The 25,360-nt window shown below is 34.7% G+C and overlaps 4 protein-coding genes across 7 annotated transcripts; 1 reads left to right on the top strand and 3 right to left on the bottom strand.

The window, feature by feature from the left end:
- Positions 1–2,626: 2,626 nt before the first annotated feature.
- On the top strand, positions 2,627–6,030 carry LOC133672502 (isoeugenol synthase 1-like). Its single transcript, XM_062092940.1, has 5 exons — positions 2,627–2,850; positions 3,083–3,217; positions 3,313–3,541; positions 5,054–5,257; positions 5,655–6,030. Exons 1-5 carry the CDS (start codon positions 2,662–2,664, stop codon positions 5,852–5,854), a joined length of 957 nt encoding a protein of 318 aa, XP_061948924.1. The 5' UTR covers positions 2,627–2,661; the 3' UTR covers positions 5,855–6,030.
- Positions 6,031–6,634: 604 nt separating this feature from the next.
- Positions 6,635–10,836, bottom strand: LOC133673403 (plant UBX domain-containing protein 11-like). Of its 3 annotated transcripts, none has more exons than XM_062094182.1 (10): positions 10,732–10,836; positions 10,509–10,638; positions 10,015–10,067; positions 9,838–9,919; positions 9,633–9,698; positions 9,461–9,528; positions 8,911–9,129; positions 8,303–8,822; positions 7,772–8,041; positions 6,635–7,074 (listed from the first exon to the last, which is right to left on the bottom strand). In XM_062094182.1, exons 2-10 carry the CDS (start codon positions 10,606–10,608, stop codon positions 6,830–6,832), a joined length of 1,623 nt encoding a protein of 540 aa, XP_061950166.1. In that variant the 5' UTR covers positions 10,609–10,638; positions 10,732–10,836; the 3' UTR covers positions 6,635–6,829. The 3 variants fall into 3 exon arrangements, 2 of the variants coding, with proteins under 2 accessions (XP_061950166.1, XP_061950167.1); XR_009834978.1 differs by adding an exon at positions 7,186–7,279 and having other exon boundaries at positions 6,935–7,074; positions 10,509–10,805; XM_062094183.1 differs by adding an exon at positions 7,225–7,279 and having other exon boundaries at positions 6,935–7,074; positions 10,509–10,805.
- An 824-nt stretch (positions 10,837–11,660) lies between these two features.
- LOC133673208 (pentatricopeptide repeat-containing protein At3g18110, chloroplastic-like) lies at positions 11,661–18,778 on the bottom strand. Its single transcript, XM_062093919.1, has 7 exons — positions 15,096–18,778; positions 14,785–14,985; positions 14,551–14,641; positions 13,293–14,133; positions 12,500–12,617; positions 12,256–12,342; positions 11,661–12,071 (listed from the first exon to the last, which is right to left on the bottom strand). Exons 1-4 carry the CDS (start codon positions 18,707–18,709, stop codon positions 13,588–13,590), a joined length of 4,452 nt encoding a protein of 1,483 aa, XP_061949903.1. The 5' UTR covers positions 18,710–18,778; the 3' UTR covers positions 11,661–12,071; positions 12,256–12,342; positions 12,500–12,617; positions 13,293–13,587.
- Positions 18,779–21,285: 2,507 nt separating this feature from the next.
- LOC133673426 (PTI1-like tyrosine-protein kinase 1) lies at positions 21,286–25,301 on the bottom strand. Of its 2 annotated transcripts, none has more exons than XM_062094223.1 (8): positions 25,150–25,301; positions 24,363–24,543; positions 23,518–23,771; positions 23,247–23,373; positions 22,867–23,140; positions 22,080–22,212; positions 21,875–21,961; positions 21,286–21,736 (listed from the first exon to the last, which is right to left on the bottom strand). In XM_062094223.1, the coding sequence occupies exons 2-8, from the start codon at positions 24,454–24,456 to the stop codon at positions 21,605–21,607; spliced, it is 1,101 nt and encodes a 366-aa protein (XP_061950207.1). In that variant the 5' UTR covers positions 24,457–24,543; positions 25,150–25,301; the 3' UTR covers positions 21,286–21,604. The 2 variants fall into 2 exon arrangements, with proteins under 2 accessions (XP_061950207.1, XP_061950206.1); XM_062094222.1 differs by lacking the exon at positions 25,150–25,301 and adding an exon at positions 24,905–25,058.
- Between the last annotated feature and the right edge of the window lie 59 nt (positions 25,302–25,360).

Below are 25,360 nucleotides of genomic sequence, written 5' to 3'. Positions count from 1 at the left end.
AGGACCCGTAAAATTAGTTGAGGTACGTGTAAGCTAGTCCAGACACCTCGTTAAACTAAAAAAATAAACCTCAATCCATCAACACAAAAATCTTACCATGGCTCCACCCTGTCTGCCTGGTTGGAATTCATGGTCCAAAGTGAAACTTCCAATTTTCATTTTGAAGGCTCTTCGTCCTTACTCGTCTGCACAATATTTCGTGATACACATGGCAAAACAAGACAACACCGGCCATTCATACGTGAGCTGACCAAAGTGGTTGATGTGGTGACTTGTCAATTCTGAGGTCGCGTATTGCTTGTTAAAAAAAATGGTCAGTACAAGCCTCGAAAAGAGAAGGACAAAGCGGGGCGGCCATTGATGACCCAGAGCTAGCCTAGACTCTAGAAAGGAAGAAGACATGAGTGAGAAGGACAGGGAGGGGTGTTGTTGGAAAGCGTGATTTCTGCGTGAAAATGATGCCAAGATGAGGGGAGGGAGACGAGATTCATGGGCCTAAAGCTGCCTCCTCTTGCTCCCGCCATATCTAACCTGGAACAGGTAAATATGGTAAACTTGATCTTTCTTTCATGGGAGAGTATCTGTCTATGGTTTTGCCGTCAAGAAAAAACATGGGAGTTGTCTTCTAATTGAATTTATCCAAGGTTAGCTGGGAGTGTGATCTATGGTTTTGCCGTCAAGAAAAATCATGGTTTTTTCAAGTATTTTTAATTTAGATATTTATTAAAAAATTATTTTTATTTAATTTTTTAAAATTTTTTTTATATCAGCATATTAAAACGATTCAAAAATATAAAAAAAATCATTTTAAATAAAAATAAATTTTAAATTTTTCCCCATCTCCTTTGAAATGTAATACCAGGCAAGTCACTAATAAAATTTTGAATGCAACAGTTAACATCTCAATGCATACCAAAATAATAATAATATTATTATTATTATATATGCTTGCAACCAAACCATTTAAATTTTTTTCATTTTTTTTAAATTAAAGATATCTTCATATCAAGGTTATTTTTTTCATGCATTTATGTCAAATTAGTCTTAAACCATATCCAATCAAATAATATATATATACACATGACATATTCTCACATAAGCATAGTTCAATTTTGTTTTGCCTGTCTCTGTACTCTGATCTGCAGGTGACCACCGAGTTGGAAAGGATAGCACAGCACCAACTGCGTCTCTTTGAAATTGTTGAAACTATCACCATATAATATCAAAATATAAATTATATCTTGAAATCTTATCTAGCAGCTTAAGCTATTAAGTTGAATTAATTTTTTAACATGATATCAAAGTTTTGATGATCAAGCAGTCATGAGTTCGAATCTCACTATCCTCATTTATTTAATAAAAATTAAGTACAAGGTAATGTAGGTCTGTACAAGTTTCAAATCTAAAAAAATTTCACTTGAAGGAATGCATTAGAGAATAATATAAATTATATATTGAGACTTTATTTAACAACTTAAGCTATTGAATTAAAATGGTTCTTTGACAGTGAATTTGATCAATATAGAAAGATGTTACTTTAATAATTTTTTTTAAATAAAAAAATAAATTAAGTTTTGATTATGTTAATTAAATCACATGTTGACCATGATTTTTATCATGTCACAATTATAATAAAAGAATGTGAAAAACACGAATATTGTGAAAAATGGTTTTTGAATGTACTGATATCCTATTAGGAATAGTCAAGATACAAATTATTACTTGACTTGAGTTTTACTGCAAGCTAGATAATTTTTTTATTAAAATAAATAACTATATAAGCATTTTAAATATGTTTTTTTTATTTTAATTATAAATCAAAAAACTAAAAGTAAGTGGATGCTTCTAGAGGGGAAAAGAAGAGAATAGGTGAGTTAACAAACCTCAAAATTTCACAAAATAAGACATTTTTATAGTAAAAGACTAATCGTCCATATAATAATTTCTAAATTGCCATAAAGGGGTTTAATTCTTTTAGTATATGTATAATAATACAATATATATTCTCCTGAATAAAGATCAACGTACGTTCCAAGCTTCAAACTGTTATTAATTATTTTAAAAGTCAAAGGAATTTTTTCTTTCTTTCTTGCAGATAGTTATCAAAGACTCAGGTTGTTTTTGTTTTTGTTGATTAACTGTGTTTTTGAAGAAAAAAAATTAATTAAATTTTTTTTATATTTTAGATTACGAAAGATCATGGCAGCCTGTGCCATGACTATTCTTCCTCTCTTGGCTTGTGCGGAGGATAACCTATGATTTGTCAAAAAGGAGAAACGGAGGGCTTTTCTTCTAATTGAATTTCCTTCATGGCAGTAATAATATAATGGATGGAATGGTTACCAATATTGCAATGCATGACAAAATAATTAAAAAAAAAATAAAATTCAAACAAGGCGAAAGAAAAAGTAACATCTCAAGTATAAGAACATGCATGCAACCAAACCATTTAATTTTTTTCTCTTTTTTTTAAAAAAATCTTGGGAAAAAAGTGAAAAATAGTTTGTGAAGGCACTACTGCTATAGTCTACCAGGGAATAGTCAAGGGATATTTTTCCTATATAAAGACCAACGTTCCAAGCTTCAAGTGAAGTATTTCCTAGCTATAATTAGCACTTGAGAAATAAATAATTAAGAACAAATTAAGAAGAAGGGAGAGCCATGGCTTGTGAGAAGAGCAGGATACTAATATTTGGAGGGACTGGGTATCTTGGCTTACACATGGTCAAGGCAAGCCTCTCGATGGGCCATCCAACCTACGCTTATGTTCGCCCTGTCAAACCATACACCAATCCTTCCAAGCTAGACCTCCTCAAGGAATTCGAATCCATGGGAGTCACTGTATTCCAAGTAAACACCTGGCTTCTTCCATTAAACATCCATAAACTTTATCTTTACTTACTAATTTCGATTCATTAGCATGCATGTGCGTACGTATACAGAAGTTCTTTCTACAGCTACGTGCTCATTTGCTGCGTTACCTTAATTATAGCCTACAGGGATATACATATGTGGTGCCAAGAATGTCCTTGGTGTAATCCAATCTTAAATATATATTGATGCGGTGTGTATAATTTGACAGGGAGAATTGGAAGAGCATGAGAAGCTTGTTTCAGCAGTAAAACAAGTGGATGTAGTGATTTCTACTCTTGCTGTTCCTCAGCATCTAGACCAGCTCAAAATAATCAGTGCTATGAAAGAAGCTGGCAACATCAAAGTAAGTTATAATACCGTATCCCTTCTTGGAGAAATGTAATGCTGGCTAACTAGCACAGGCTTATCATGATCTTTTGTGCGTGTTCTGTTAATTAGAGGTTTGTTCCATCAGAATTTGGAAATGAGGTCGATAGAGTTAGTGGGCTGCCACCTTTTGAAACACTGCTTGCTAACAAAAGGAAGATCAGGAGAGCATCAGAAGCTGCTGGACTTTCTTACACCTACGTCTCTGCAAACTCATTTGCTGCATATTTCGTGGATTTCTTGCTCCATCCCCATGAGAAACGAGAAGAAGTTCTTGTTTATGGAAGCGGTGAAGCCAAAGGTGAGTTAATTGCAATGGACCCACCCACCCACATATACTAGTGTTTTACCTTTTTTCTTTCTTTTTTGGCATTATTTTTCAAGACATTTAATTTAACCTAGATCATATTCTATATTAAACCCGATTTAAGGGTCAATCTCGCATGAAACCTGATGGGTTGATATATCCAGGTTAATTATAAATTTTTTTTTTAAATAAAATCAAAATAATATTATTTAAAAAAAAATAATTACAAAATTAATAGGTTTTGACTGGATCAATAAAATGAAAAGTTAACTTGCTAAATTAATCAAATTAAGTAGATAAGATACATATTAACTTATTAAACTGAGTTTAATCATGTTCTAAAGCCCTCCAAGACAAACATGGAAAAGTTCTTGTACATATTGATATAAGAGTGTTCTAAAGGAAAAATCTTTCGATATATAATTTGGACATTTAAATGAGTGTACCAAAACCAAAGGCAATAATGGCGTGTTCCTTGTAAACCAAAGGTCATACATAATACTGTTTAGGCCATCTTCTTATGTGGTGAAAAAGATAAAGAAAAAAAAAGTGTTTAACTACCAGATTTGTTTTTTAAAAATCATGAATTTAAATTTTATAAAATTCAAGATTACTAGAGGCTTACATGCAGGGATGGAGACAGGAAGGCTGGCAGGAGCCCCGATCCCTATAATTATTTTTTTCCAACCCTTCCCTTAATAATATTTATATTTTTAACCTAAATAGTAAAACAACTAACATTTTGACCTCCTTTAATTTTATTTTTTGGTTCCGTCCCTGCTTACATGGTTATTAACTTCAGGATCCGTGAGATTAGTTGAAGTATGTATAAATTAACCCGGATACCCAAATTAATCTTAAAAAAAAGATAAAGAAAGCTCAATGTCTTGGTCCATGCATGCCATTAATCATTCGTACATTATGTGGTAGAAGATTTGGAAAATTACGTGTTAAGCTGCGATCTATAAATACATTGAAAAATACATGTAAAACAACGCTTCTTTTGATCAGAAAATTAAGATCTATAATGGTTGAGACATTAATTATATTATTGTGTCGTGCAGACAGTTTTTTCTTGTGACTTTTATGAATTTTTGTCAAGATTTTCTTTAGTTAAAATCCTCTATTTCTATTTATGCATTTCTTTTTTGTTTTTATAAAAATTATCTCTTTTATTAATGATAAAAACTTATTCCGGTATGAAAAACATGTTTAGATTAAAGAAAAAAATACGTTTCAATTACTTTTATGTGGTTGTATATTAACTTTTATGTGGTTGTATGAAAAAATAAAGGAATAATTAATTTGATAAAATTATATAAGAAAAACTATAATTAAAAAATAATAAATATATATTTAAATTGTACGTTAAGGATAATTTTCTTTGAAAATCAATAAGATTAACATGATGGGAATTATATTATTATCATAGCATTTGCCCACTCCCTTAATTTGAAAAGCATTTGCCTAATTTATTTATTTTTTCTTTTCTTTTGTCACTTGAAGCTGTGTTGAATTACGAAGAGGATGTGGCAGCCTATACGGTGAAAGCAGCAACAGATCCAAGGGTTGCCAATCGTGTCATTATCTACAGGCCCCCTGGAAACATTGTTTCCCAGCTAGGTTTAATATCTTCTTGGGAGAAAAAGACTGGACGAACTCTCAAGAAAATCCATGTCCCTGAGGAAGAAATCGTGAAGCTCTCTGAGTGTAAGTCGTCTCATCTGAAATTACTTTTTATATATATGCTTTGAGCCCACGTTGATAAAACAACAACTAAATGCATGCATGGCTTAAGCTTTTCTTAAAGGATGTTATCAAATTCAAATAGTACATTACGTCTGGGTTAGTGTTTCACGATAAAAACATTAAAGAAATATGTTTTTATAGCAGTTTTAAAATGAATTTTTATTTTTTTAAAACAAGAGAAATATAGAAAAATATGTTTTTTTGTCTCTATTGTTTTTATCTCTCTCCATTATTTTTATCTTGAAACGATAACTAAATTTATCTAAAATGTCTCGATATTGACACATTTTGTTACATTAAATTATTATATGTTATATGTTATGGTGTTTGATAAAAATCTCCATTGTGGACAACGCAGCCTTGCCCTTCCCTGAAAACGTCCCGCCGTCGATCCTGCACAACATATTTATCAAAGGTGAGCAGATGAGCTTTGAACTCACAGCAGATGATTTGGAGGCTTCCGAGTTATATCCTGACTACAAGTACACTTCAGTTGATACTCTCCTCGACATCTGCTTGGTGAATCCCCCTAAGCCCAAATTAGCAGCATTCTCGTAAATTAATTATTGTGCTTTTGTAATGTGTGCACCAAATTAATAAAGAGCTAGCTTGGTGGCTTAACTTGTATTTATACAAGGCCATTTGATTATTACAAGAAACTTCTTCATTAGTCTATGCAGGTAAATGTCCATGAAATTACTGTCTTTTTGTTAAGGAGTTGGATTAGAATACAACTTCATTGCAGTTCCAAATTTTTGTTAGTTAGCTCATTAGGAGTTGTCTAATTATATTAAAGTAAGATTACTCTTCAATTTGTGTTTACAGTGGTTGTATAAAATCCTACTAAAAACTTCCTGAAAAGATCATGAGTATAAAATAAAGAAAATTGATATTTCTGAAGAGTAGGAAATTGCAGCATCTTATATATTAACTAGTGAATGCTTGTAAATCAAATCTTGAAGTCTTGAGAGGGATTGTTGGAGAGAAATTGATGCGGTGATGAATCACCCAGAGACCGGAAACTGAGAATATTTTTTGGAAATTAAACTGAAAATAACATGATGCCTATATAAGTTATCTGTATAGCCAATGAACTGCATGCCATTTCCTTTCGTTTTGCCCTTTTGGCTTCTGATTTAAATGACAAAGGAGGCCATACTGGGAATCAGATGGTAACCCTTTCCTATCATACAACATGGACAAGGAGCTATGGTACTTCCTGGTCAGATGCAAGTATATCAAGATTTGTGCGGGTTGTTCAGCAAAGATCATGATCAAGTCGACTCTTGACAGTCTACAGTTCACAACTGCCCAGGCATAAATAAATTTTTGGAGCAATTATGGAACTTCGTTAACTTCTTATTCCTTGAAGGTTTTATTGTTAGCAAATAGGAATATATACCAAATTATCATGCTTTTATCTGGTACAATGTACTCACACCTATTTCAGAAAAGATCACTGCCCCAAAGTAAAAAACTGTGAAAAAACATAAAGAACTGAAGCTCCTCACAAGATCAAGGAGCATCACCTTCCTATTTAGCATCATTATCACCACCATATTGAGTTGAATTTCCATTCCAGAAGGAATTTCTTTCACTGAATCGGCCATCATCTTCGTCATGTTTCAGTGTGTGAATGTTACTCCCAACGCGTGAAGTTGTTGGTTGCTTGCCCTTGCTGTCATTTCTGCCAGTTGATGGAGAGTTTTGATTTGGGGAGTAACTGGAGTAGGGTCTGTCCACTCTTGGAGTGTTATTCTGAGATGTTGAATCTGGGCCTGCGATGTTGAAGCCAATGATTATGAAGTACGTTCCATGAAAGCACTTTGTGACCAGTTATTTCAACTAATTCACAAACATGGATGATGTATAAAAAGATGGTATTTAACTGTAAAGTTAGAAGACAGAATGTTCTATAAGCTGAGCACCTTGCCACACTAGTTTTCCAGCAATTGCCGCTTGTTTCTAACACAAACTATTTCCCTGGATTTCATGAACATGAGAAATGAATAAAGAAATTTATCTGTAAAAGCTAATTGAAGAAATGGACTACTATTTCAAACTTTGCACATTCTGAAGAGCTTATCACTTTTATTTCAAAAATAGAACGAGCTGAAAGATGAAGCTTCCACCTTTTCATTTTCAGAAAGCCATCAGCCCCTGACACCCCGCTCAATCCACACACCTCTCCATTCTCATAACACTCAAAAGTGATATGGAAAAATTCATTACAGAAAAATAATGCAGAGCAAATGAAGAGCCACTGATAAGATTGTCAACCGGGGGGAAATCACCAAATTCAGACCACAAAACCAAACACATCCACCATATCTTTAGAAATATGTTTTAACAGTTACAGAAAATATGCAATTTCAGAGACCCGATAAGAAATTAGCCTTCAAAGAGGCCATTTTCATTTCAGATGTTAGGCCCAAATAAGTATAAATGAATCATTAGTAAGGTATGGAAACTCACCATATTCTCCTATGGCAGATTGAGCTTGTCCAGAACTTGATGGGTTTGCACTACCACCAAAGTAGGAGAGAGGATTAACGTAGGATAGAAGCCTTTTGACACATGCAAAATATCCCCAGTCATTTGCATTTACTGAACCACTGCTAGTTGTAGTAGTTGCTCTGTCTGACAAAGAACCTCTTTGGTGGTGACTTGTGGCTCGCTGACGAGGAACCACTATCAATGCTTGTCTATTAAGTAGAGACAACTCTGATAATGATTTATTCAAATCTGCAACAGGTTAAAAAGAAAAACAAAATTATAATTGGCATGAACTTAATTTAATAGGCCTTCTCTATGAAGGTATCAACATAAAACTTCTTGAGAAAAAAATGCAATAAAAAATAACAAAAAGTATATTCAGAATGCTTCTTAATGAAATGAATTTCAAGAAAATGAAATAAAACAACAAAAGAAAAATATCATTGCTATGTAACCGAAGCATCGTGCCACAAAAAAAATGAGATACAGTAGGATATTTGATGTGCATACCTTGATCGCTGAATGTCTTGCGAGGATAAGGAATGGCAAGATCATATGCACCAATGCCACTTGCTTGGTTTCTGTCCACATAATCTTTAACCATTCTCAAAGTGCTTGTCACAGAAAACTTCTCCTGTAAGCTAACACCATCAGGCAGACGGATATTTAAATGAACATCACTTGATACATTAACTTTTTTATTATTATTCAATGTCCCGGGCACCATATCATCCATGGATTCAGCCTTTTTATCTCCTTCTACTTCTTTTATCTCAGTAGTACTTAATTCCGAGCCTCTTGTGGGAACACCTGTATGATTACTAACACTCTTTTCTTGGGCAAGAAGTCCATCTTCAGCAGCAGAAGATGTATGATCAGCTATGATATTGTCTGTGCTGGTTACCGAAGAACTGGGTGATTTCTTGTCTTCTTCAGTGGGACAAGTGGACCGCTCATCCCCAACAGTCTGCGACTTCTGAACATTAAATGATTTTGAAAATGTCTTGTCACCCAAATTGGTTATTGTTTTCTGTTCATGTGAGTAACAAAACAATGGAAGCATTTAATACCGTTATTAAACCCATTAGAGAACTTCATGAGAGCTGTTGCTTAATTACCTCAGCAGTAGGTTCATGACTTTTGTTTTCTTCTATCACCTCCGAAGCAGCAGCCTGTGTTCCAACCTCTGAAGGTTGGATATGCCTGTCTTTCAAAGGCACCGGCACGACTGTACCTGAAAAACTTCCTTGCCCAGAGGAACCAATATCAGAAGACCCAGAAAGTGGTTCAGGTTTCTTCGAAGCAAGTGCTGTAGTCAGGACAGTTGCTGTTGTTTCCTGCACTTCGTCATCAGAGATTTCAATTTGAAAGGGGAATAGGCACAAGTCAGAAATGAGTGTAGGGTCCTAGAGCATGAAATGTCTAAATAGCTTGAGCAGAAAATAAACAGTTGAACCAGTAAACATGAAGATATCTAAACTGGTTTATACTCAAGTAACAATCTCCTACTTGCAAGAACATGGTCCAAACAAACTTTAGCTCCTTGAGCATTAGTGAATGCTCAAAGTGGAATCACAGGTATTGAGAGTTGCCACAAAAGCGCATAACAAGACTAGGAGTGTTGTAAACTCTGCACATAACTAACAAGATAAACAGGCACTTGCACACCTGGATATGAAGGGTCAACCACGCTTCCTCTAAACCAGAAGCCAAAACTTCAGCAGTAACAAATCCTTCTGCGCGATCACACAAAAACATAAATTAATCAAATCTCAACAACACCATTACGCACCACATTAAATGTGCACCAAAACCAACGATTTCAAGTACAACACCATACCACTTTGCCAAAGTTGAACCCCATTGTAGCCAATAGCTGTTATACAAGGAGCAGATTTCTGTCGGTCTGTAATTTCAATTTGATGCAAGGATACAACCTTCCTTTCAAATATATGACCTTTCTTTACTTAAATAATAATAATAATAATAATAATAATAATAATAACAACGAGCAAAAAATTGTAATAGGTTCATATAGAGGATACATATTGCAGAAAAATTCAAAGCATCAGTGCTTCCTTCTGGGATATGCAATAAAATGCAGTACTTCGAGAGCGACTCTGCCACCTAATGCAGCACAACAATATTAGATCCATAACACGGTATATTAGATATCATTCAGAAAACTAATCCCAGATTAGAAAAAACTAAAAAAGCCTTACTTTAGAATCAGTCCAAGTGGATTTTCCCAATTCAGCCGATGCCACATTTTCACCTGAAAATCGACACTAGCACTTCCACTTTATATCAAAACAATTAACAACCACCCTCAAAATATTACTCACTTCCGAGAAACCCTAATTTCACCCTCTGTTACATTACACCACTATTAGCTATTACATTACACACCACTACTAGCAATTAGCAATCCCCAGTTCAAAGTATTAGCTGGGAAACTATCTGATCTCTCACAATTCAAAACTGTTCAAACTTTTAACAAACTACAACACTAAACACCAATCAATGCACGGAATTACTCCCTTCAGAGAAACCCTAACTTCAGCCTAAAAATTTTTGAAAAAAATTCTCATTCATTGAATCAGCCGTCACTTGGTCCTCCAAATCCAACGGTTGAGATTCTTCGGGATAGATTTTAACTAAAAATAGCATAATTCCTTAGAAACAGTACGCTAAAAAACACAGAAAATAAAATTACCTGAAATGTAAACAACAAAAAGTTTCTTTTGTTTTTTGGATTCAAGAATTGCCTCCGCTATTGAACCTTTATATGTAAATGAAGAAATTGAACTCTTCATCTGTTCTTTTTTAACCAAAAAAGAAAAACCCTAAAGCACAATCAACAGATTATGATCAAAATGAATATAAATTATAACGTAATAAATAAAAAAATTGAGATTGAACTAGTTAATTATTTTGACCTAGGGTTTTGAAACCAGAGTGGAAGTTATGGTACGGACAAAAAGAGAAGCGCGGGGAGGTGATAGAGAGCGAATCGATGGGTTTTTATTTTTTATTTTAAATAACTAACCAAATTGAGTAAATTTTAACTCAGTCCTTATAGTTTAACAAAACTATATAATTATTATAGTCTTAGAAGCTATATATTTAATCCCTATTTTTAAAATTTATTTATAGTTTAGTTTTTTTAATTTAATTTATTTTTGTAACAAAAAAAACCTACTTAATTGAGCATTGTCAATAATATTTAAAGGAGTATTTTAATTATTTAAGATAGGAGTAGCTATGTTACAATTAACCTTTTTTTAATGAAATATAAGATTGTTGATTTGTTGACTTTGAAATACTTTTTAATGATACTATTTAATTTAGGTTTTTCATAAATATCATAGCAAATCCCTAAAGTGGTTCATGCATTATAATCATGAATATTCATGTTCATATCAACTTTCTAACTCAATATAATTATATTACAATATTAAGAACATAGTTTTAAACTCGGTCCGGTCTAAGGCTTGAGTCACCAAGTTTTGACCGGGTCACCGGATTGCCCACGCCAATTCTCTTTATAAAAATAATCAGAATGACATCGATTTAGTAAAAATTAAAAAAAAAAGTTAACGAGTTGCAACCGGATTTTTAACCGGGTCAGCCCGCCGAGACAGCCGGGTTTTAAAATTATGATTAAGAGTTACTGGATGATCAAACTTACAAGTCTAGAGCAATCATTTCTATTATAAACAATATCATTTAAATCATTGAAGTTGAACCGGAGTAAGTTGTTGACTAAGTCATGAGTTAATTAAATTTCATTAAGTTAATATTTTTTTAATTTAACTTGAAACCCGGCAAGGTCAAGCTTCGAGTCAACCTACCAAGGCATGCCAGGTTTAACAAATATGGTTGGATATCAAAATAAAAGAAAGGAAATCTGCACCAGCAATCCCATCATGACTTGAAAAATCAGCAGTCTGGTCACTGGTGCAACTAACAGCAAGCAACAACGCCAACAAAGCATCAGGGGCACTGATAGTTACAGTAAAACTCAAGCCTCCACACCCCAACAAGTTATATGAAAAGTGTAACAAATATAAAGAGTTGAACAGGAAATCCGCATGCAGTGAAACCAATTGCGCACAAGTTGCAGAAACTCCCACGCAAGAAACTGAGTTTGGTTTAGGTCTCAAGAGAGCACCAGCTGCCTTCGGAAGTGGTTATAGCCTTATAGGCCTTGCAACAATGCACATATTCAACTGAAACTCAGCTTCTTACTGCATTTATGATGCTGCAAAGCTGCCAACTGCAAAATGGAAAAGGAAAAAAAAAGAAAAATGACATCATGCAGCTAACAAATTCATACACATGCGTATGTGGACATGTGTATGTGCACAGACTGGGAACCAGAAAAGGAAAAAAATATTGGCTCAGTGCGTAATATAGTGTGTACGTTCGATTGGTGACCATATTGGTGAAGAAAATGATACCTTGTCAACTCCTTTAGGTGGATATCCTCCCTTCAGCTTTGGATATATAAATTATTCAACTATGACTCCACTCAGTCTTGGGGTAGCCTGACAAAAGCAAATTTATGTTGATCTTCTTCTCAAACATAAAAGGAAAAAAAAAAAAATATATATATATATATATATATATATATATATATATATATATAGAATGCTAACCAGAAGAGAATCAATAATATTGCGAAAACCAAGGCAGAAAACTCACCCATATAACAAGTCTATGCTGTTTGCTTGCATGGTATGATCCATAGTTTTCCTCTCTAGGAGAACCACTACAAAACTGTAAACATCACCCTTCTATCAATCATCTAGTGATTGCATACCTGCACAACAGGTGTATAAGCCGCAAATAAGATGCATTGCTCCACAACCACTAATATTTGTTTAGAATTAGAAAACAAGATATAAACAAACCATTGAGCTGGAATAGAAATTATTTCTATTACAGCATATTTATCCGAATACATTAACAATTATCACCGAGTATGAGACAAAAAGAGGTACGTTCATAGAGTTCAAAACATCTTAATGAGATAGCTTGTGAAGAGAAGGATTCCCTCTTCATTGGATATCTTTGCCAAAATGAAGTCAAGTGTCAAAAGTAGCCCAGAGACATACTGTTTGCAATTAAGTTGTGATAACAGCCTTAGAAACTTCCATCTTTGGTCAATAAAAAGATGTCCTTCGCTTCCACAAAGAAAGTGACACAATCAGGAAAGTAAAAGAATACTGCTTGAAGTACTATAAAGCTAAATTAGAAGAAAAGCCCAAGGGGTCTTGTACGTTCCACAAGTAACGCTTCATATACTAACAAAAATCTTACAAAAAATCTACAAATGCAAGGGACTATGTCATCACCACGTGTTACAATTTGTTTCGCATGTGATGAAGAGAAGAAGGTGACAGTACTCAAGAAAAATGAAAAATATATAAATAAAATGAAGGACAAACAAAAATGATTTAGGTAAGATAATGTGTCATTGGGAAGAGATTCTTACATCACGTGTAGTTCTGTGAACTGTGATGAGCTGCACGGAATGAGATACCCACAGCTGAACTGATAAGCCAAGAATGATGCTGGATATGTATCACTGCATATTGTGAGTTGGATGTCCTTCAAATTTTCTTGCTTCATTTATTGAATCATCCATTAAGTTAAAGACACTATGGTATTAGTTCATCTTGACTTGAAAGCCCCAGAAATCAGGAAAGATGCATAGCTTATTATATTCCAGTACAACCACGCCATCGTTCCATTTGGTGATTCTGCTCCATTTTTTATATTTTTATAGTCTATGCTATTCTCCCCCTGTTTGATGGCATGGCTTGCCGAGTAAACTTCCTCTTTCTGAGCATGACCTTGATATTCCTTTTCTTACCAAGCTCTCCCCTCTTCTTCATCTTTTCCTTCTTTTCTTTCCCACCCTCTATAAATGCTTGAATGGCCTTTTCTCTTCTGTCATCTGATAGTAAAGCAAACTTAGCAAATTTCTTTGGTCTCACAAACCCAACCTTCTCATTTATCTCCTTAAATGCAGGAACAAGACCGCTCCTTATGAAGCATCCTTCTATCAGCTGCATTGAGTTTGATTCCGGGAGAGATGGGGCATTTTTTAACTCGAGGTCCAGGCAGAAAGGAGAGTCCTTTAACCACATCCTGAGGGAGTGGGCCTTGGCTATAAGGAGCCCACTCCGACTTTTACAAGGAAGAAATGGGGAACCCATCTCCCAAAGGCACGCCTTCAATGTGCTGTCAAGGGACACCATGTTGTATTCAGCTGTCCCAGTTATCAGAACAACTGATTTTGGAGATTCTGGACATCCCTGCAAGGATGCGTCCTGCCACATTAAAAGTATTATGCTTTAGACAAGCAATGTAAAACCAAAAGATCCTTTTTGTCATTATTCCCCATCTGGATAGTGACATTAAGCATTTGTATAGGAGACATGGATGATTGCCATTTGTTAGATTTATCAGCATGCCTGAACATGGATTCGCACAAATACTTCTTACCTGAAAATCTGAAGGGGCACATACAGACATGCCTGTGTGCTCATTAAAATATTAATGTATTTTGCATGTGCTTGTACTGGGAAGCGTGTCTGAAGTTCAATGATAGCAAGTTTATCCCATGTATGCATGGAGAAGGAATTTCAGATTGGCAATTCACATCTTCGACTTGGGTAAAAATAGATCAATAAAAATCATATGTTCACATAAAAAGATCATATTCATAAGTTCATGAGAGATCTTGCCTGCATGTGGTCAAGCCATAAAGTAAGACCAACAAGAGCTGCGCCACCTGACAGCTTTCTAAAATCAGCTCCCCAGTTCTTGTCAGCTACCCTGAGTTACAAAGAGCACAAGATATAAATTTATCCACGTGCAGCATAATAATTTTTAAGAGAAAATACTATGAGATCCTTCTGTATAGTTCGACATGATAAAACCAATAAAATTCATAAGAAAAAAAAGTCATCAGCTTTTACCTGAATACATCATGACGATATATTCTCTTCTTGATGGCCAACTGAAAAACCCATGAAGCAGTGGCTCGAAGTTCAAATGCCCACAACAAATCCTCTAATGCATTGACAAAGTTAAAGGCAGCATTGTCTTCCAGGGTTTCTAGCATCTCAAGGCACCGGTCCAGTGCTGAAACTAATGATTCAGGTTTTTCTGTTAGAAGCCTGCAAAAGAAAAATCACTCAGAAATACCACTATGAAAAAATAGTGTGATGCTACTAAAAAATATATCTTGTTCATGGTAGCCATAGTAACAGTTGTAGCTAATCACCACCTGATTGGAAGATCAAATCCAGCATCTCGGAGAGCATTTAGAAGGACAATGGCCTCACTTGTGCGCCGGGACAAACTTGCAGCCCTAATAAAGCATGTCCATATTCTGTGATCTGGTTCCAGACCCTCTTTCTTCATCTGTATCAATTTCTGAATTCCGATGTTGTAATCTCCATTTCTGAGATAAGCATCAATAACAGAACTATAGGGTAGCGTACTGAGATTTGAACCTGTTTCTTTCAAATTAGAAAGAACCTTTTCAGCCTCCTGAGGCTGTCCAGAGCTGCCATAGGAGACCATAAGCAAATGCATTGTGGCAATAGTGGGTTCCACTCCTGCATCTTTCATCATGCTAAACAGTCTTTCAGCTTTAGAATGACTTCCAGAATTTCTATATATTTTCATCATTGTATGATAAAAGGAGCGATCTAGTTTACATCCCTTTGACTGTAACTCCTCAAAAAGTTCCTCTGCTTGCTCCACCAACTGCTGCTTGCCAAATGATGCAACCAAGCTTTTGTAGGTATCCAATTTAGGCTCCAATCCTGCCACTCTCATTTCATGCATCAGTGATAAACCTTCCTCTGGTCTATGATCTCTGCAATACATCACAATTAATGTGTTGTAAGTGTCCTCATCTGGCTCCAGCCCATCCTCCTTGATCCTTTGGTAAACTTGAGTTGTCTTCCTAAAATCTTCAATTGCCACATACATCTTGAGCACAGAATTCCATATAGAAAGATCAGGCTTGAATCCTGCTTCTTCCATCTCAGAAAGCATGGCTTCAACATCCCTTACCTGTTTTCCCCTGCTTAACAGCCGAGCCATTACCCTGTAAAGATGCATGGTAGGAAAATAACCCGCAGCCTTCATTCCATGGTATATTTTCTTCACTTCAAATATGTTCCCAGCCCTTGCAAATGCATCAAGCATTAAAAGAATAGAACTTTTGCTTATTTTAAAACCCATATCCTGCAACTCCTGAACTACCACGTAAAGCTCATCCAATCTTCCATCAACAATCAGAGCCTGCAAGAGACCATTAATGGAATCTACAGTTGGAGAAGGGCCATCTCTCATCATCGTATTAAAAATAGCCCTGGCTCGCTCATAACAGCCACTTGCAGCATAAGCTTCAATTAAAGCATTCCAGACTTTCCGGTCCACAGTGATGCACCTTTGTCTCAAATTCCCTGCTACACTCTCTGCTTTCTGCCATAGCTTCAATCTTCCATATGCCTCAATCACATTGACATAAAGGGATATATTATTCAATAATATGCCATCTGATTCCGCAAAATCAATTAGATGATGGGCTGTTTCAGGGAACCCCATTTTACAATACAAAAGCACCATGCTTTCATAGAGACATTCAGATGCTTTGATGCCACAGAACCTCATGTCAGAAAAAACCTGAGAAGCTTCAGTAATGAGTTCATTTTCTAAACAGCATTGAATCAAGGATTCAAACATGGTAAAACTCCCAGTAAAACCAAGTTCTCTATTATTACTGTATTCCTTTAAAGCAGCATCCAACTGCTGAGCCTTGCAAAGCATAACAACCAAAGCTTCAGTAATCATTTGACTGGAACTGGGAGAATGTTCTTTCAAGAATTCAAGCAAGTCAAGTGCCTCAGCGTGCCTCCCAGATGAACTATATGAACTCAAAATAGACAACAAATTCTCACGGTCTATTTCAAAGTGATCACTGATTGCCCGTCTCAGCATTTTTGCAGCTTCATCATAGCATTCACCCTTGACGAGAATAGAAGAAATAGTTTGTGGGTTCATGCCACATATTTCTTCCATATCTCTGATAACTCTTCCAATATCTTCCACTTTGTTTACCTTCCTAAGAGTTCGTAGCATCAACTCATAAAGGGAATGATCCAGTGTGATACCATCATGAAGCATTTCCTTGTACAAGGTCATTGCCCTCTTTGGCTCATTAAATCTTAGATGGATGTCCAGCATAACCGAGTATGCTAGATGGTCAGGTCTAATTCCAGACCTGAGCATGCAATCGAAAGTCTCTTCAGCCTCCACTGGTTTCCCAGCCTTGGCATACCCACAAATCAAAGCACTGTATGTCTTCAAGGTAGGTTTAACTCCAGTGTTCAGCATCTCTGACATCACACCTGCAGCCTCCGCTATTTTGTTTGTCTTCCCCAGTGAATCAATTAAAACAGTATATGTAACTGCATCAGGATTCCTGCCTGATGACTGCATGTCCCTGTAAAGTTGTAGTGCTAGTTCGTTCTGACCTTGCTTCCCATACATGTGGATCATAGTGTTATACGTCATCTCATCTTTGCCAAACCCTATTTTCACCATTTCCTCCCAAATCTCTTTCACTTTCTCCACATTCCCTTCTCTTGCAAAAGCATACAACAATGAGTTATAACTCACAGCATCTGGAAAAAACCCTCTTGACTCCAAGTCATTAAAAAGCTGCTCCGCTTTGCCAGACAGTCCACATCTTCCATAAACTGAAATCATGGCATTGTAAGTCCAAAGATCAGGTTGGCAATGATGTGCCTCCATATCATCAAAAACCTTAGCAGCCTCCTCCAAATTCGATGCCCGTGAACAAGCGCTGATAAGAGTATTATAAGTAATTGTATCTGGTCTAAGCCCAGATCTTCTCACTTCATTTAAGAGCTCAATAGCCAAATTAGGCATCATTGCACCAGCTTTCAATCGAGCATTTATCAATGTATTGAAACTTACAAGGTCTGGCTTGCACCCTCTTTCACGCATCAAATCAAGTAGTTCTTGGACCTTATTAAACCTACCATGCCGCGCATATACACCCATCATAGCATTATAAACTTGCACAGTATTCCCAGCTGAAGGTTCAGCCCTCATAAATACTTCCACAGCCAATGCCTCTTGATTGGCCTTTCCCAGAACAGACAAAATTGTGGATAGCATCCGCGCATTGGGGGAATACCAATGGCGCAAATTCAACCACTCATAGACCTCCAACGCCCGGTGCCAGCTTTCTTGGCCAACAGACTTAACCACAAAACAAAGATCAGTTGGTGTCATCTGCACTTTCCTATCATCAAGAACATCAGCCACAAACTGGTCTTGTGTCAATCCTAAAATCCTATCAGTCAAATATTTCACCCTCTCCCTCCAGTCTTTAGCCCTCTTAAGTGCTAATTTATTCATTTTCTTAACTCTAGTCCTGCTTTTCCTCCACCTCAACTTTTCTTCTTGACTCCCATCATCATCATCATCATCATCATCACTCAGTTCGAAAGAGCCAACATCCAAGATTTCATCTTTAGACATTTCAGTCAATTGGGTAAGTGATGAATGATTCAAGATTCCATCTTTAGACATTTCAGTGAATTGGGTTTGTGGAGAAGAATGATAGGTTTCATTCAGTTTAAGTTGAGGCCATCTGACTGACGGTGAAGCTCTGCTATAACTAAATTTTTGTGGAGCATTATCACTACAATCAGTACTGTTGTTTTTAAGTTCAGTAGTGGCAGTAGAGGGTGCAGATTGATGCAAAGAGCAAGAAAGAGAGGTGCTTTTGCATACCTTTGAAGGTGTTGATGGTAGAAAAGCCAGCACTCCACTGCACTCCATGCTTCCATTCATTACAGTCTCCGATATTTTGTGTTTTAAGGAGGGGATAGGGAATGGAGGGTAAAGGGTTTGGGTTTTGGACCGTTTTGTCTTCTTGAGAAAAAAAAAAAGTAATATAAGTTTTGGAAAGCTATAGCTTTGACTATTTCTTTTATAAAAAATAATATTAATAAAGTAGAAAAAATAATATTAAAAATTGGTTATGATAAATATATAACAATGTAAATAAAGGCTAAGTCAATACCAAATATTTTATTAAATTTATAACGTAGATTATAGAACTAGAATAATCTGATAAAAAAATTATAAATTTTTTTAAAAAATATGTTAATTTTTTTAAATTTATGATCTAAATTATTAAATTTGAAGTATCTAATATAAAAAAATTATAAAGTCTAATTTTTAATAAATTAAATATTAAATAATAAAATTAAAAAAAAATCAATCATACAAAAACATTCAATATAAATCACTTCAATATTTCTTTAACCTAAAAGTTAATTACTCTGGATTTTATAACTAAGTTGAGAAGAGTTAACAAATTCAAAAAATCTATTTATTTTGGACAATTACAAATTACTTAAAAACTAAAATGTGTGGAGGTGAGTATTGTGCAACTGACGCCATTCAACCCCTTAAAAAACACTATGGTTGGCCATGTTTATTTTTAAAAAAATTATTTTGATCCTCGAATGTGTTTTTTAACGATTTAATCTTAATTGAAGGTTAATTGATTTTGATTTCTAAGGCAAGGGTGGGTTTGGAAAAATAAGAATCAAAATTAAAAAGGCGTCATACATGAATGGCATGCCAAAAGTTTGGGAAAAAATATATTTTGATCATCTAACTTTAAAAACAACACAAATTATACAATTTCAATGCCTCAATTTTTTTTTCAAAATCAATTTTGATACCAAATTTTATTTTTTTATTTTTTAGTCCCTGGTTGATAGAGGAGAGATAGAGGTCATCAGATTCTAATGGTAAAAAAAAAATATTATTGACACCGATTTAGACCATCAAATAGTCGATGTTTGATTCAAATGGTTTCGTTTGACGAGGAGAGTTAATATTAGGTGTTCTTTTACTTTTAAAGTTTGTGAAAAAAAATAGATTTGGGCTCGGGTTAATTTTGGTTTTTTAGACGGTTTTTTGAGGTTATAAATAGGTTTATCACGATTACTAAGGTATTTTATAGGTCTTCAATGACAACCCAATAGTCTGACATTTAATTTTTTCTTCTTCTTTTTTCTATTTTTTTTAAAATTAATGCTTTTTATATTCTTAATTTTTTTTATTTATATCTAGATCAATACCCTTTTTCTTTTTCATTTTGTTTAGAGAGCCTCTTTTAAATGATGATTTTTATTATTATACATTTAAATTTTGAAGATTTTATCCGATTTATCTATAATTTTTTTTATTTTTTATGTATAGATAAATTTTATTTTTTATTTTTTTTAATTTTAAAATAATATTTTTAATATGTGCAGCATTGTATAATATTTTTTCCCCTTTTATTTTATTCAATCAATTTAATTTGTGTCTCTATTTCTATTATCATTTACTTGAATAAAAAAACTATTATAATAAACAAATTTAGCAAACATAATGGGGTAAATATCATGGCTTGCAAGATGAAATATTTTGATTTACATTTTTTTTTTAATTTTTTAATTTTTCTTTTAAGTGCTCGTTTATGGTTTTTTTTTTATTTATTAACAGACATAGTTCTCATTTTATTTGATTATATGTATGCATAAACATTTTGATTCTTCCTTGAAACTTTTTTAACTACAAAAAACATGTTGAAAAAATTTGTATATACAATTTTTTTATTTGAAAATAAAATATTCTAGATTCTCAAATGTTCATTTTCGAATACTATATAGTTTAAAATATGTTAATGCTAACCTTAGATATATTAGAAAGTTCCAGTATGGCCCTTTTTCTTCTGTTGTAAAAGAACTCGTGGCAATTAATAGAAAGACCACTACTTTAATTCTTTTGGTAGAGAATTTTTGGGTTTTTAAAAGTTTCTGTGAAGTTCTTTTTCATGAAATTTTTTTTTTAAAGGGGTGAATTAAAAAAAAAAAATATTTTTTCAGTAGAGTACAGTAGTGATGGGCTGTTTATTTTTACATTTCAAAAATATTTTAAAAAAAATTTCAAATTTTAATATTTGTTTCTTTATTTTAAATTAATAATTTTTTTAATTTTTTATATTATTTTAATATACTAATATTAAAAATAATTTTTAAAAAATAAAAAAAATATTATTTTAATATATTTCTATATAAAAAACATTTTGAAAAAAATGAACTGTAATAGCACCATGTACCAGTTTGCTATCCAAATCTAAAGCTAACCAAGGGCCCTTAAGAACAGCCTACATTTTTGCCAATATTCTTAGTGGTCTCTCTCATGGTTTGAATTTTTGTTATTCTGGAAGCAAGAAAACCATTCCATAATTCAAAAAAGTCATCAATGGAGGAATGAATAAAAAAAACAACTTCGGCTCAAGTCAAGAAGCCTCGCCTCCAATAGAACATGTACAGTACAGCCCAGGCTAGGAGAAGAGAAAGGAATGAAGAGGGCTGCAGCCCAGCAGAAGGGCATTGCCGTAAGGTTTCAGTAAATTATGAACAACATTTGTTGATGAGCACAAAAGAATCGTTTGAAAGCAAACAGTAATCAACATTTTTTTTTTATCAGCAGCCCGGAGCGATACCAGCAAGCAACAGACAGAATTCTTACCAGTAGCACTAAACAGCACACCCCAAACCTACACATCCGATCTCATATATTAAAAATTTTAAAAACATATAGAGTTGTCAGCAGAAATCCGCATGAAACCAGACTGTGCAAGTTGCAGAAATTCCAACACAAGAAACTGATTTCTTTGGTTTAGGTCTCTGGAGCAGGAGCAGGAGCGACAGCGGGAGCCTTCAGAAGTGGTTGGAGCGCCTTGACAACAATGCTCATATTTGGCCGGAACTCAGCTTCATACTGCACACATAACGCTGCCACAGCTGCCAGCTGCAAACGGGAAAACAACCATAGCATTAGAAGCTAACAAAACACAAACACAACCATGCACGAGCAGAAACATTGTCAACTGTGCTTAACATAGTGCACGTATTCAATCGTTGACAATATTCATGAGAGAAATGATACCTTGGCAACTCCTTTAGGGGGATATTCTCCTTTCAGCTTTGGATCTACACATTGTTTAACTTTGTCTTCACTCAGTCTTGGTGTAGCCTAACAAAAAAACATAGTTGATGTCAAACTTCTTGAATGCTGAAGAAAAGATTACAAAAGAAATATGCTAAATGAAAAGGAAAATATAATACTACTATGAACGAGACAGGAAACTCACCCATGTAACAAGACTCTGCTGTCCGCGTGGCATGGTATGATCAACAGGTTTCCTCCCAGTAAGAAGCTCTAGGAGAACTACTCCAAAACTGTAAACATCACTCTTCTGTGTCAATTGTCCAGTCATTGCATACCTGCAGAATAGCCAAAAATCAGTTGCATTCGATAACAAATAACAGTTATTTAGAGATTATACCATGAAGAGATGAAGACACAATGAAATGGAAATTTCAGAACAAGTGGATGCATATTTGAGAGAAAAGGTTTAAACATCCAATAAATAGTTTCCAATGACAAATAATGATGTTACGCCCCCGAAAAGAAAAGAAAAAGATAAGCAGGAAAACAAGTGATAGATCATTTCTTTGTGTGATCCATCTACTGGAAAATTGGAACGATTGAGAACGAAAAGTGCACCCATCTCTAACAGTTGAATGAAAGTTTAAAGTGTCAAGAAACCAATGTAATTACAGTTAAATCTGAAAGCTCAAATAATATAAATCTTTACCATGCATTCACATATACACATATTGATCCATGCCCTATCTAGAATTTCAGGTGTTTTAACAACAAAACTTATCTCAGGAGCATGATGCTATAGATAAACCTTATCCATATAGTTAAAATTTGCCCAGGTATGGATTGATTTGGCTGGGAACATATTGGAATCAATCAAAATCAAATTATACTTGTAAACTGCATTTTATGATAACACTTATTTGTAGCAGTTTGCAGTAAAGTACAGTAACCATGGCAACAGAAAAGAAAAGGAGTTACAGAAGCCTTACTCAGGAGCATGATAACCAAAGGTTCCTAAAACTCGAGTTGAATGAAGGCGAGCAGCCATGTCAGGAGCCTGATTTGAAAGGTTAAAATCTGCGATCTTGGCTTTGAAGTCTTCAAACAGAAGCACATTGCTTGATCTGACATCTCTGTGTATTACAGCAGGTTGCACCTTCTCATGCAAGTATTCCATTCCCCTTGCTGCATCGACAGCAATTCTCACTCGCTGCATCCAATCAAGAACTGGTCCTGGCTGTGCACCTTGAACTCCCTTTCTACCTGTCGTTGCAAGAATATAAAAAGTTAATCAACTGTATTTATTTTCTAGAGGATTTCTTTAGTGAATGTAGAATGTATGCGAAGAGCAGAAAAGATGAGCTCATACCATGTAATATGTCATGGAGGGATCCCATTGTTGCGAACTCATATGCAAGCACTCGAAGATTTCCTTCTACACAGTAACCGAGTAACTCCACAAAATTTTCATGTTTCAGTCTTGACACCATGGAAACCTGGGTAAATAATTTCAGATATCTTAAGAGACCAAATGGGAAAAATTGCAGAGAACAGAATAGTATCATACAAGAGACGAATCAGATACAAGTCATCCTGAATCAGATACAAGCCATCCTTTTCCCATTAAAATGAAAACACACCTGGGTCAAAAATTCAACATTTGTCTCTGGCTCGCTTGCAACATCAAGTTTCTTTATGGCCACAGCTTTTCCATTTTCTAAGTTTGCATAATAAACTCTTCCATAGGAACCTTCACCAATCAATGCCTTCGACCCGAAATTATCTGTCTTTTCTTTCAGTTCTTCCAAAGACAACACAGGCACTTCAACAGGTGGTGCTTCCTTCTGTACCTCTGCTTTGGCAGGAGCTGATACTTTTGAGCCTTTAGGATACCCTGAGATGCCGCAAATGGAAAGGCAAAATAGAAAGTTCAAAACAAGAAACCACGCTAAATCAACTAAACCCCAGAAATGACAGAGCAGGACTTTGAAACGGACGCAATGAATGTAGATGCATGTGTATATGTAATGGGCACCAAATTCACTAAATCTAATGAAAGTTGCTAGGAGCCCAAGTAACATAATAGAAGAAGCTGCTATCTAGAGAGATCATAACCAAATCATGTGCTAATAGAGACAGAACCTAAGTTGTAGTATCAAAACCACCATCCTCAGATCTCTCAATTCTAAGATTTATATGCTGTTCAAAAAGATCCAAGCACATAGCCCGCACACAACTGCAAAGATCAGTTTGGCAAACACTGTAAAACAGTTTCCCTCCATATCAATGAACTTAACCATTCCATAATGCTAATTAAAACACCGCACTTACAAACAACAAGCACCACAAAAGCTAACTGACCAAACCGTAGACTTCAGAATCCTATAATCAACATGGATGCAAATTCTTTTATCCCTTCCCTTCCTTTCCCTTATTACCGGCAGTTTGTGAACAAGAAGATAAGTTAAGGTTCAGAGTAATGTACCATCACCAAAGTTCCCCGTGCTTCTGATGCGCTCATTCTCATGTTCTTGGTAAGACTCCTCTACCTGACAGGTACAGCAGAGCCACCGACGCATCTTGCCTCTTTTCTTCAGAAATAATTCCTCTTCGCCACCAACTGTTCTCTCAAATCGTGCAAAGTACCCAGGAGATGTTGCATGTGCCTATACATTCCACCAAAAAAAAATTTAATTCAGCATTCAAAACCACAATCTAAGAAACAAATATAACATAAAAAGTATTCAAAGAAATTATACTTCGAATTAACATAAATTCCAAAAAAGAACCAGGAATTTTTAAAAAAATCCCTCAAAATTAAGCATTTCCTCGTTCTTTTTTCACATACTGACAACAATTTACCATAATCAGCACATTTTTGACACAAAAATTCAAAAACTAGAATATTAATTCTGCCATTACTTCAACAAAAAACTGAGAAACACAATTAAACCAACTTTAACGACTCTAATTAAATATTTACTACCATTTAGTTAAACAAAAACCCATTAATTAATCAGAGCTTACCCCACAATTAAGATCCTCACTCTCCTTATCCATCAACAACAGAAAATCAAAGAAAGAAACCCTAAAATTTGGTTTTAAAAAAAAAGAGAGAGAAGGAGAGAAGAAGTTGGAAAGGAAATGAAGAGGAAAAAACACCTAAATATTAACTAAGAAAAAATAAATTAAGAGAGATAAGCACAGATCGTAATCGAAATTAAAGGAAGAACAAACAAATTTAGAAAAAATCAAAATAAACATTTACATACCTGTCTGTATGCGTGTGTGTTTTTTTTAGGGTTTGGAAATTTCTTCTTGGGTTTATATTTGGGGGAGAGAGAAAGACAGATAGGCAACGCGGAAAGAAAGAATAAAGCAAATAATTATTTTCTGTTCTGTTCTTCTTTCAGTTTTCTTCTCTATGAAGACGATCAAATTAATGTAAATTTAATCCCTATAGTTTTCAAATCTTAATCGATT

This window comes from Populus nigra, chromosome 14 (assembly GCF_951802175.1).
Source record: "Populus nigra chromosome 14, ddPopNigr1.1, whole genome shotgun sequence".
In the NCBI taxonomy this organism is placed as follows: domain Eukaryota; kingdom Viridiplantae; phylum Streptophyta; class Magnoliopsida; order Malpighiales; family Salicaceae; genus Populus; species Populus nigra.
The sequence above is the reverse complement of the archived record's forward strand: the minus strand, read 5'-3'. Positions and strand labels throughout refer to the sequence as shown.

Excerpts from the sequence above, each read along its gene's own strand:
- LOC133672502 (XM_062092940.1), top strand. The coding sequence starts at position 2,662 with ATGGCTTGTGAGAAGAGCAGGATACTAATATTTGGAGGGACTGGGTAT. Across the intron at positions 3,542-5,053 it reads TGGAAGCGGTGAAGCCAAAG|CTGTGTTGAATTACGAAGAG; the intron begins GTGAGTTAATTG and ends TGTCACTTGAAG. Across the intron at positions 5,258-5,654 it reads AATCGTGAAGCTCTCTGAGT|CCTTGCCCTTCCCTGAAAAC; the intron begins GTAAGTCGTCTC and ends TGGACAACGCAG.
- LOC133673403 (XM_062094182.1), bottom strand. The coding sequence starts at position 10,608 with ATGAAGAGTTCAATTTCTTCATTTACATATAAAGGTTCAATAGCGGAG. Across the intron at positions 9,920-10,014 it reads CCACTTGGACTGATTCTAAA|GTGGCAGAGTCGCTCTCGAA; the intron begins GTAAGGCTTTTT and ends GTGCTGCATTAG. Across the intron at positions 7,075-7,771 it reads ATCTGCCATAGGAGAATATG|GCCCAGATTCAACATCTCAG; the intron begins GTGAGTTTCCAT and ends TCAACATCGCAG.
- LOC133673208 (XM_062093919.1), bottom strand. The coding sequence starts at position 18,709 with ATGAATGGAAGCATGGAGTGCAGTGGAGTGCTGGCTTTTCTACCATCA. Across the intron at positions 14,642-14,784 it reads TATCGTCATGATGTATTCAG|GGTAGCTGACAAGAACTGGG; the intron begins GTAAAAGCTGAT and ends TTTGTAACTCAG. Across the intron at positions 14,134-14,550 it reads TATGGCTTGACCACATGCAG|GACGCATCCTTGCAGGGATG; the intron begins GCAAGATCTCTC and ends TTAATGTGGCAG.
- LOC133673426 (XM_062094222.1), bottom strand. The coding sequence starts at position 24,937 with ATGGATAAGGAGAGTGAGGATCTTAATTGTGGG. Across the intron at positions 24,544-24,904 it reads GTGAGGATCTTAATTGTGGG|GCACATGCAACATCTCCTGG; the intron begins GTAAGCTCTGAT and ends TGGAATGTATAG. Across the intron at positions 22,213-22,866 it reads TTTGGTTATCATGCTCCTGA|GTATGCAATGACTGGACAAT; the intron begins GTAAGGCTTCTG and ends GCTATTCTGCAG.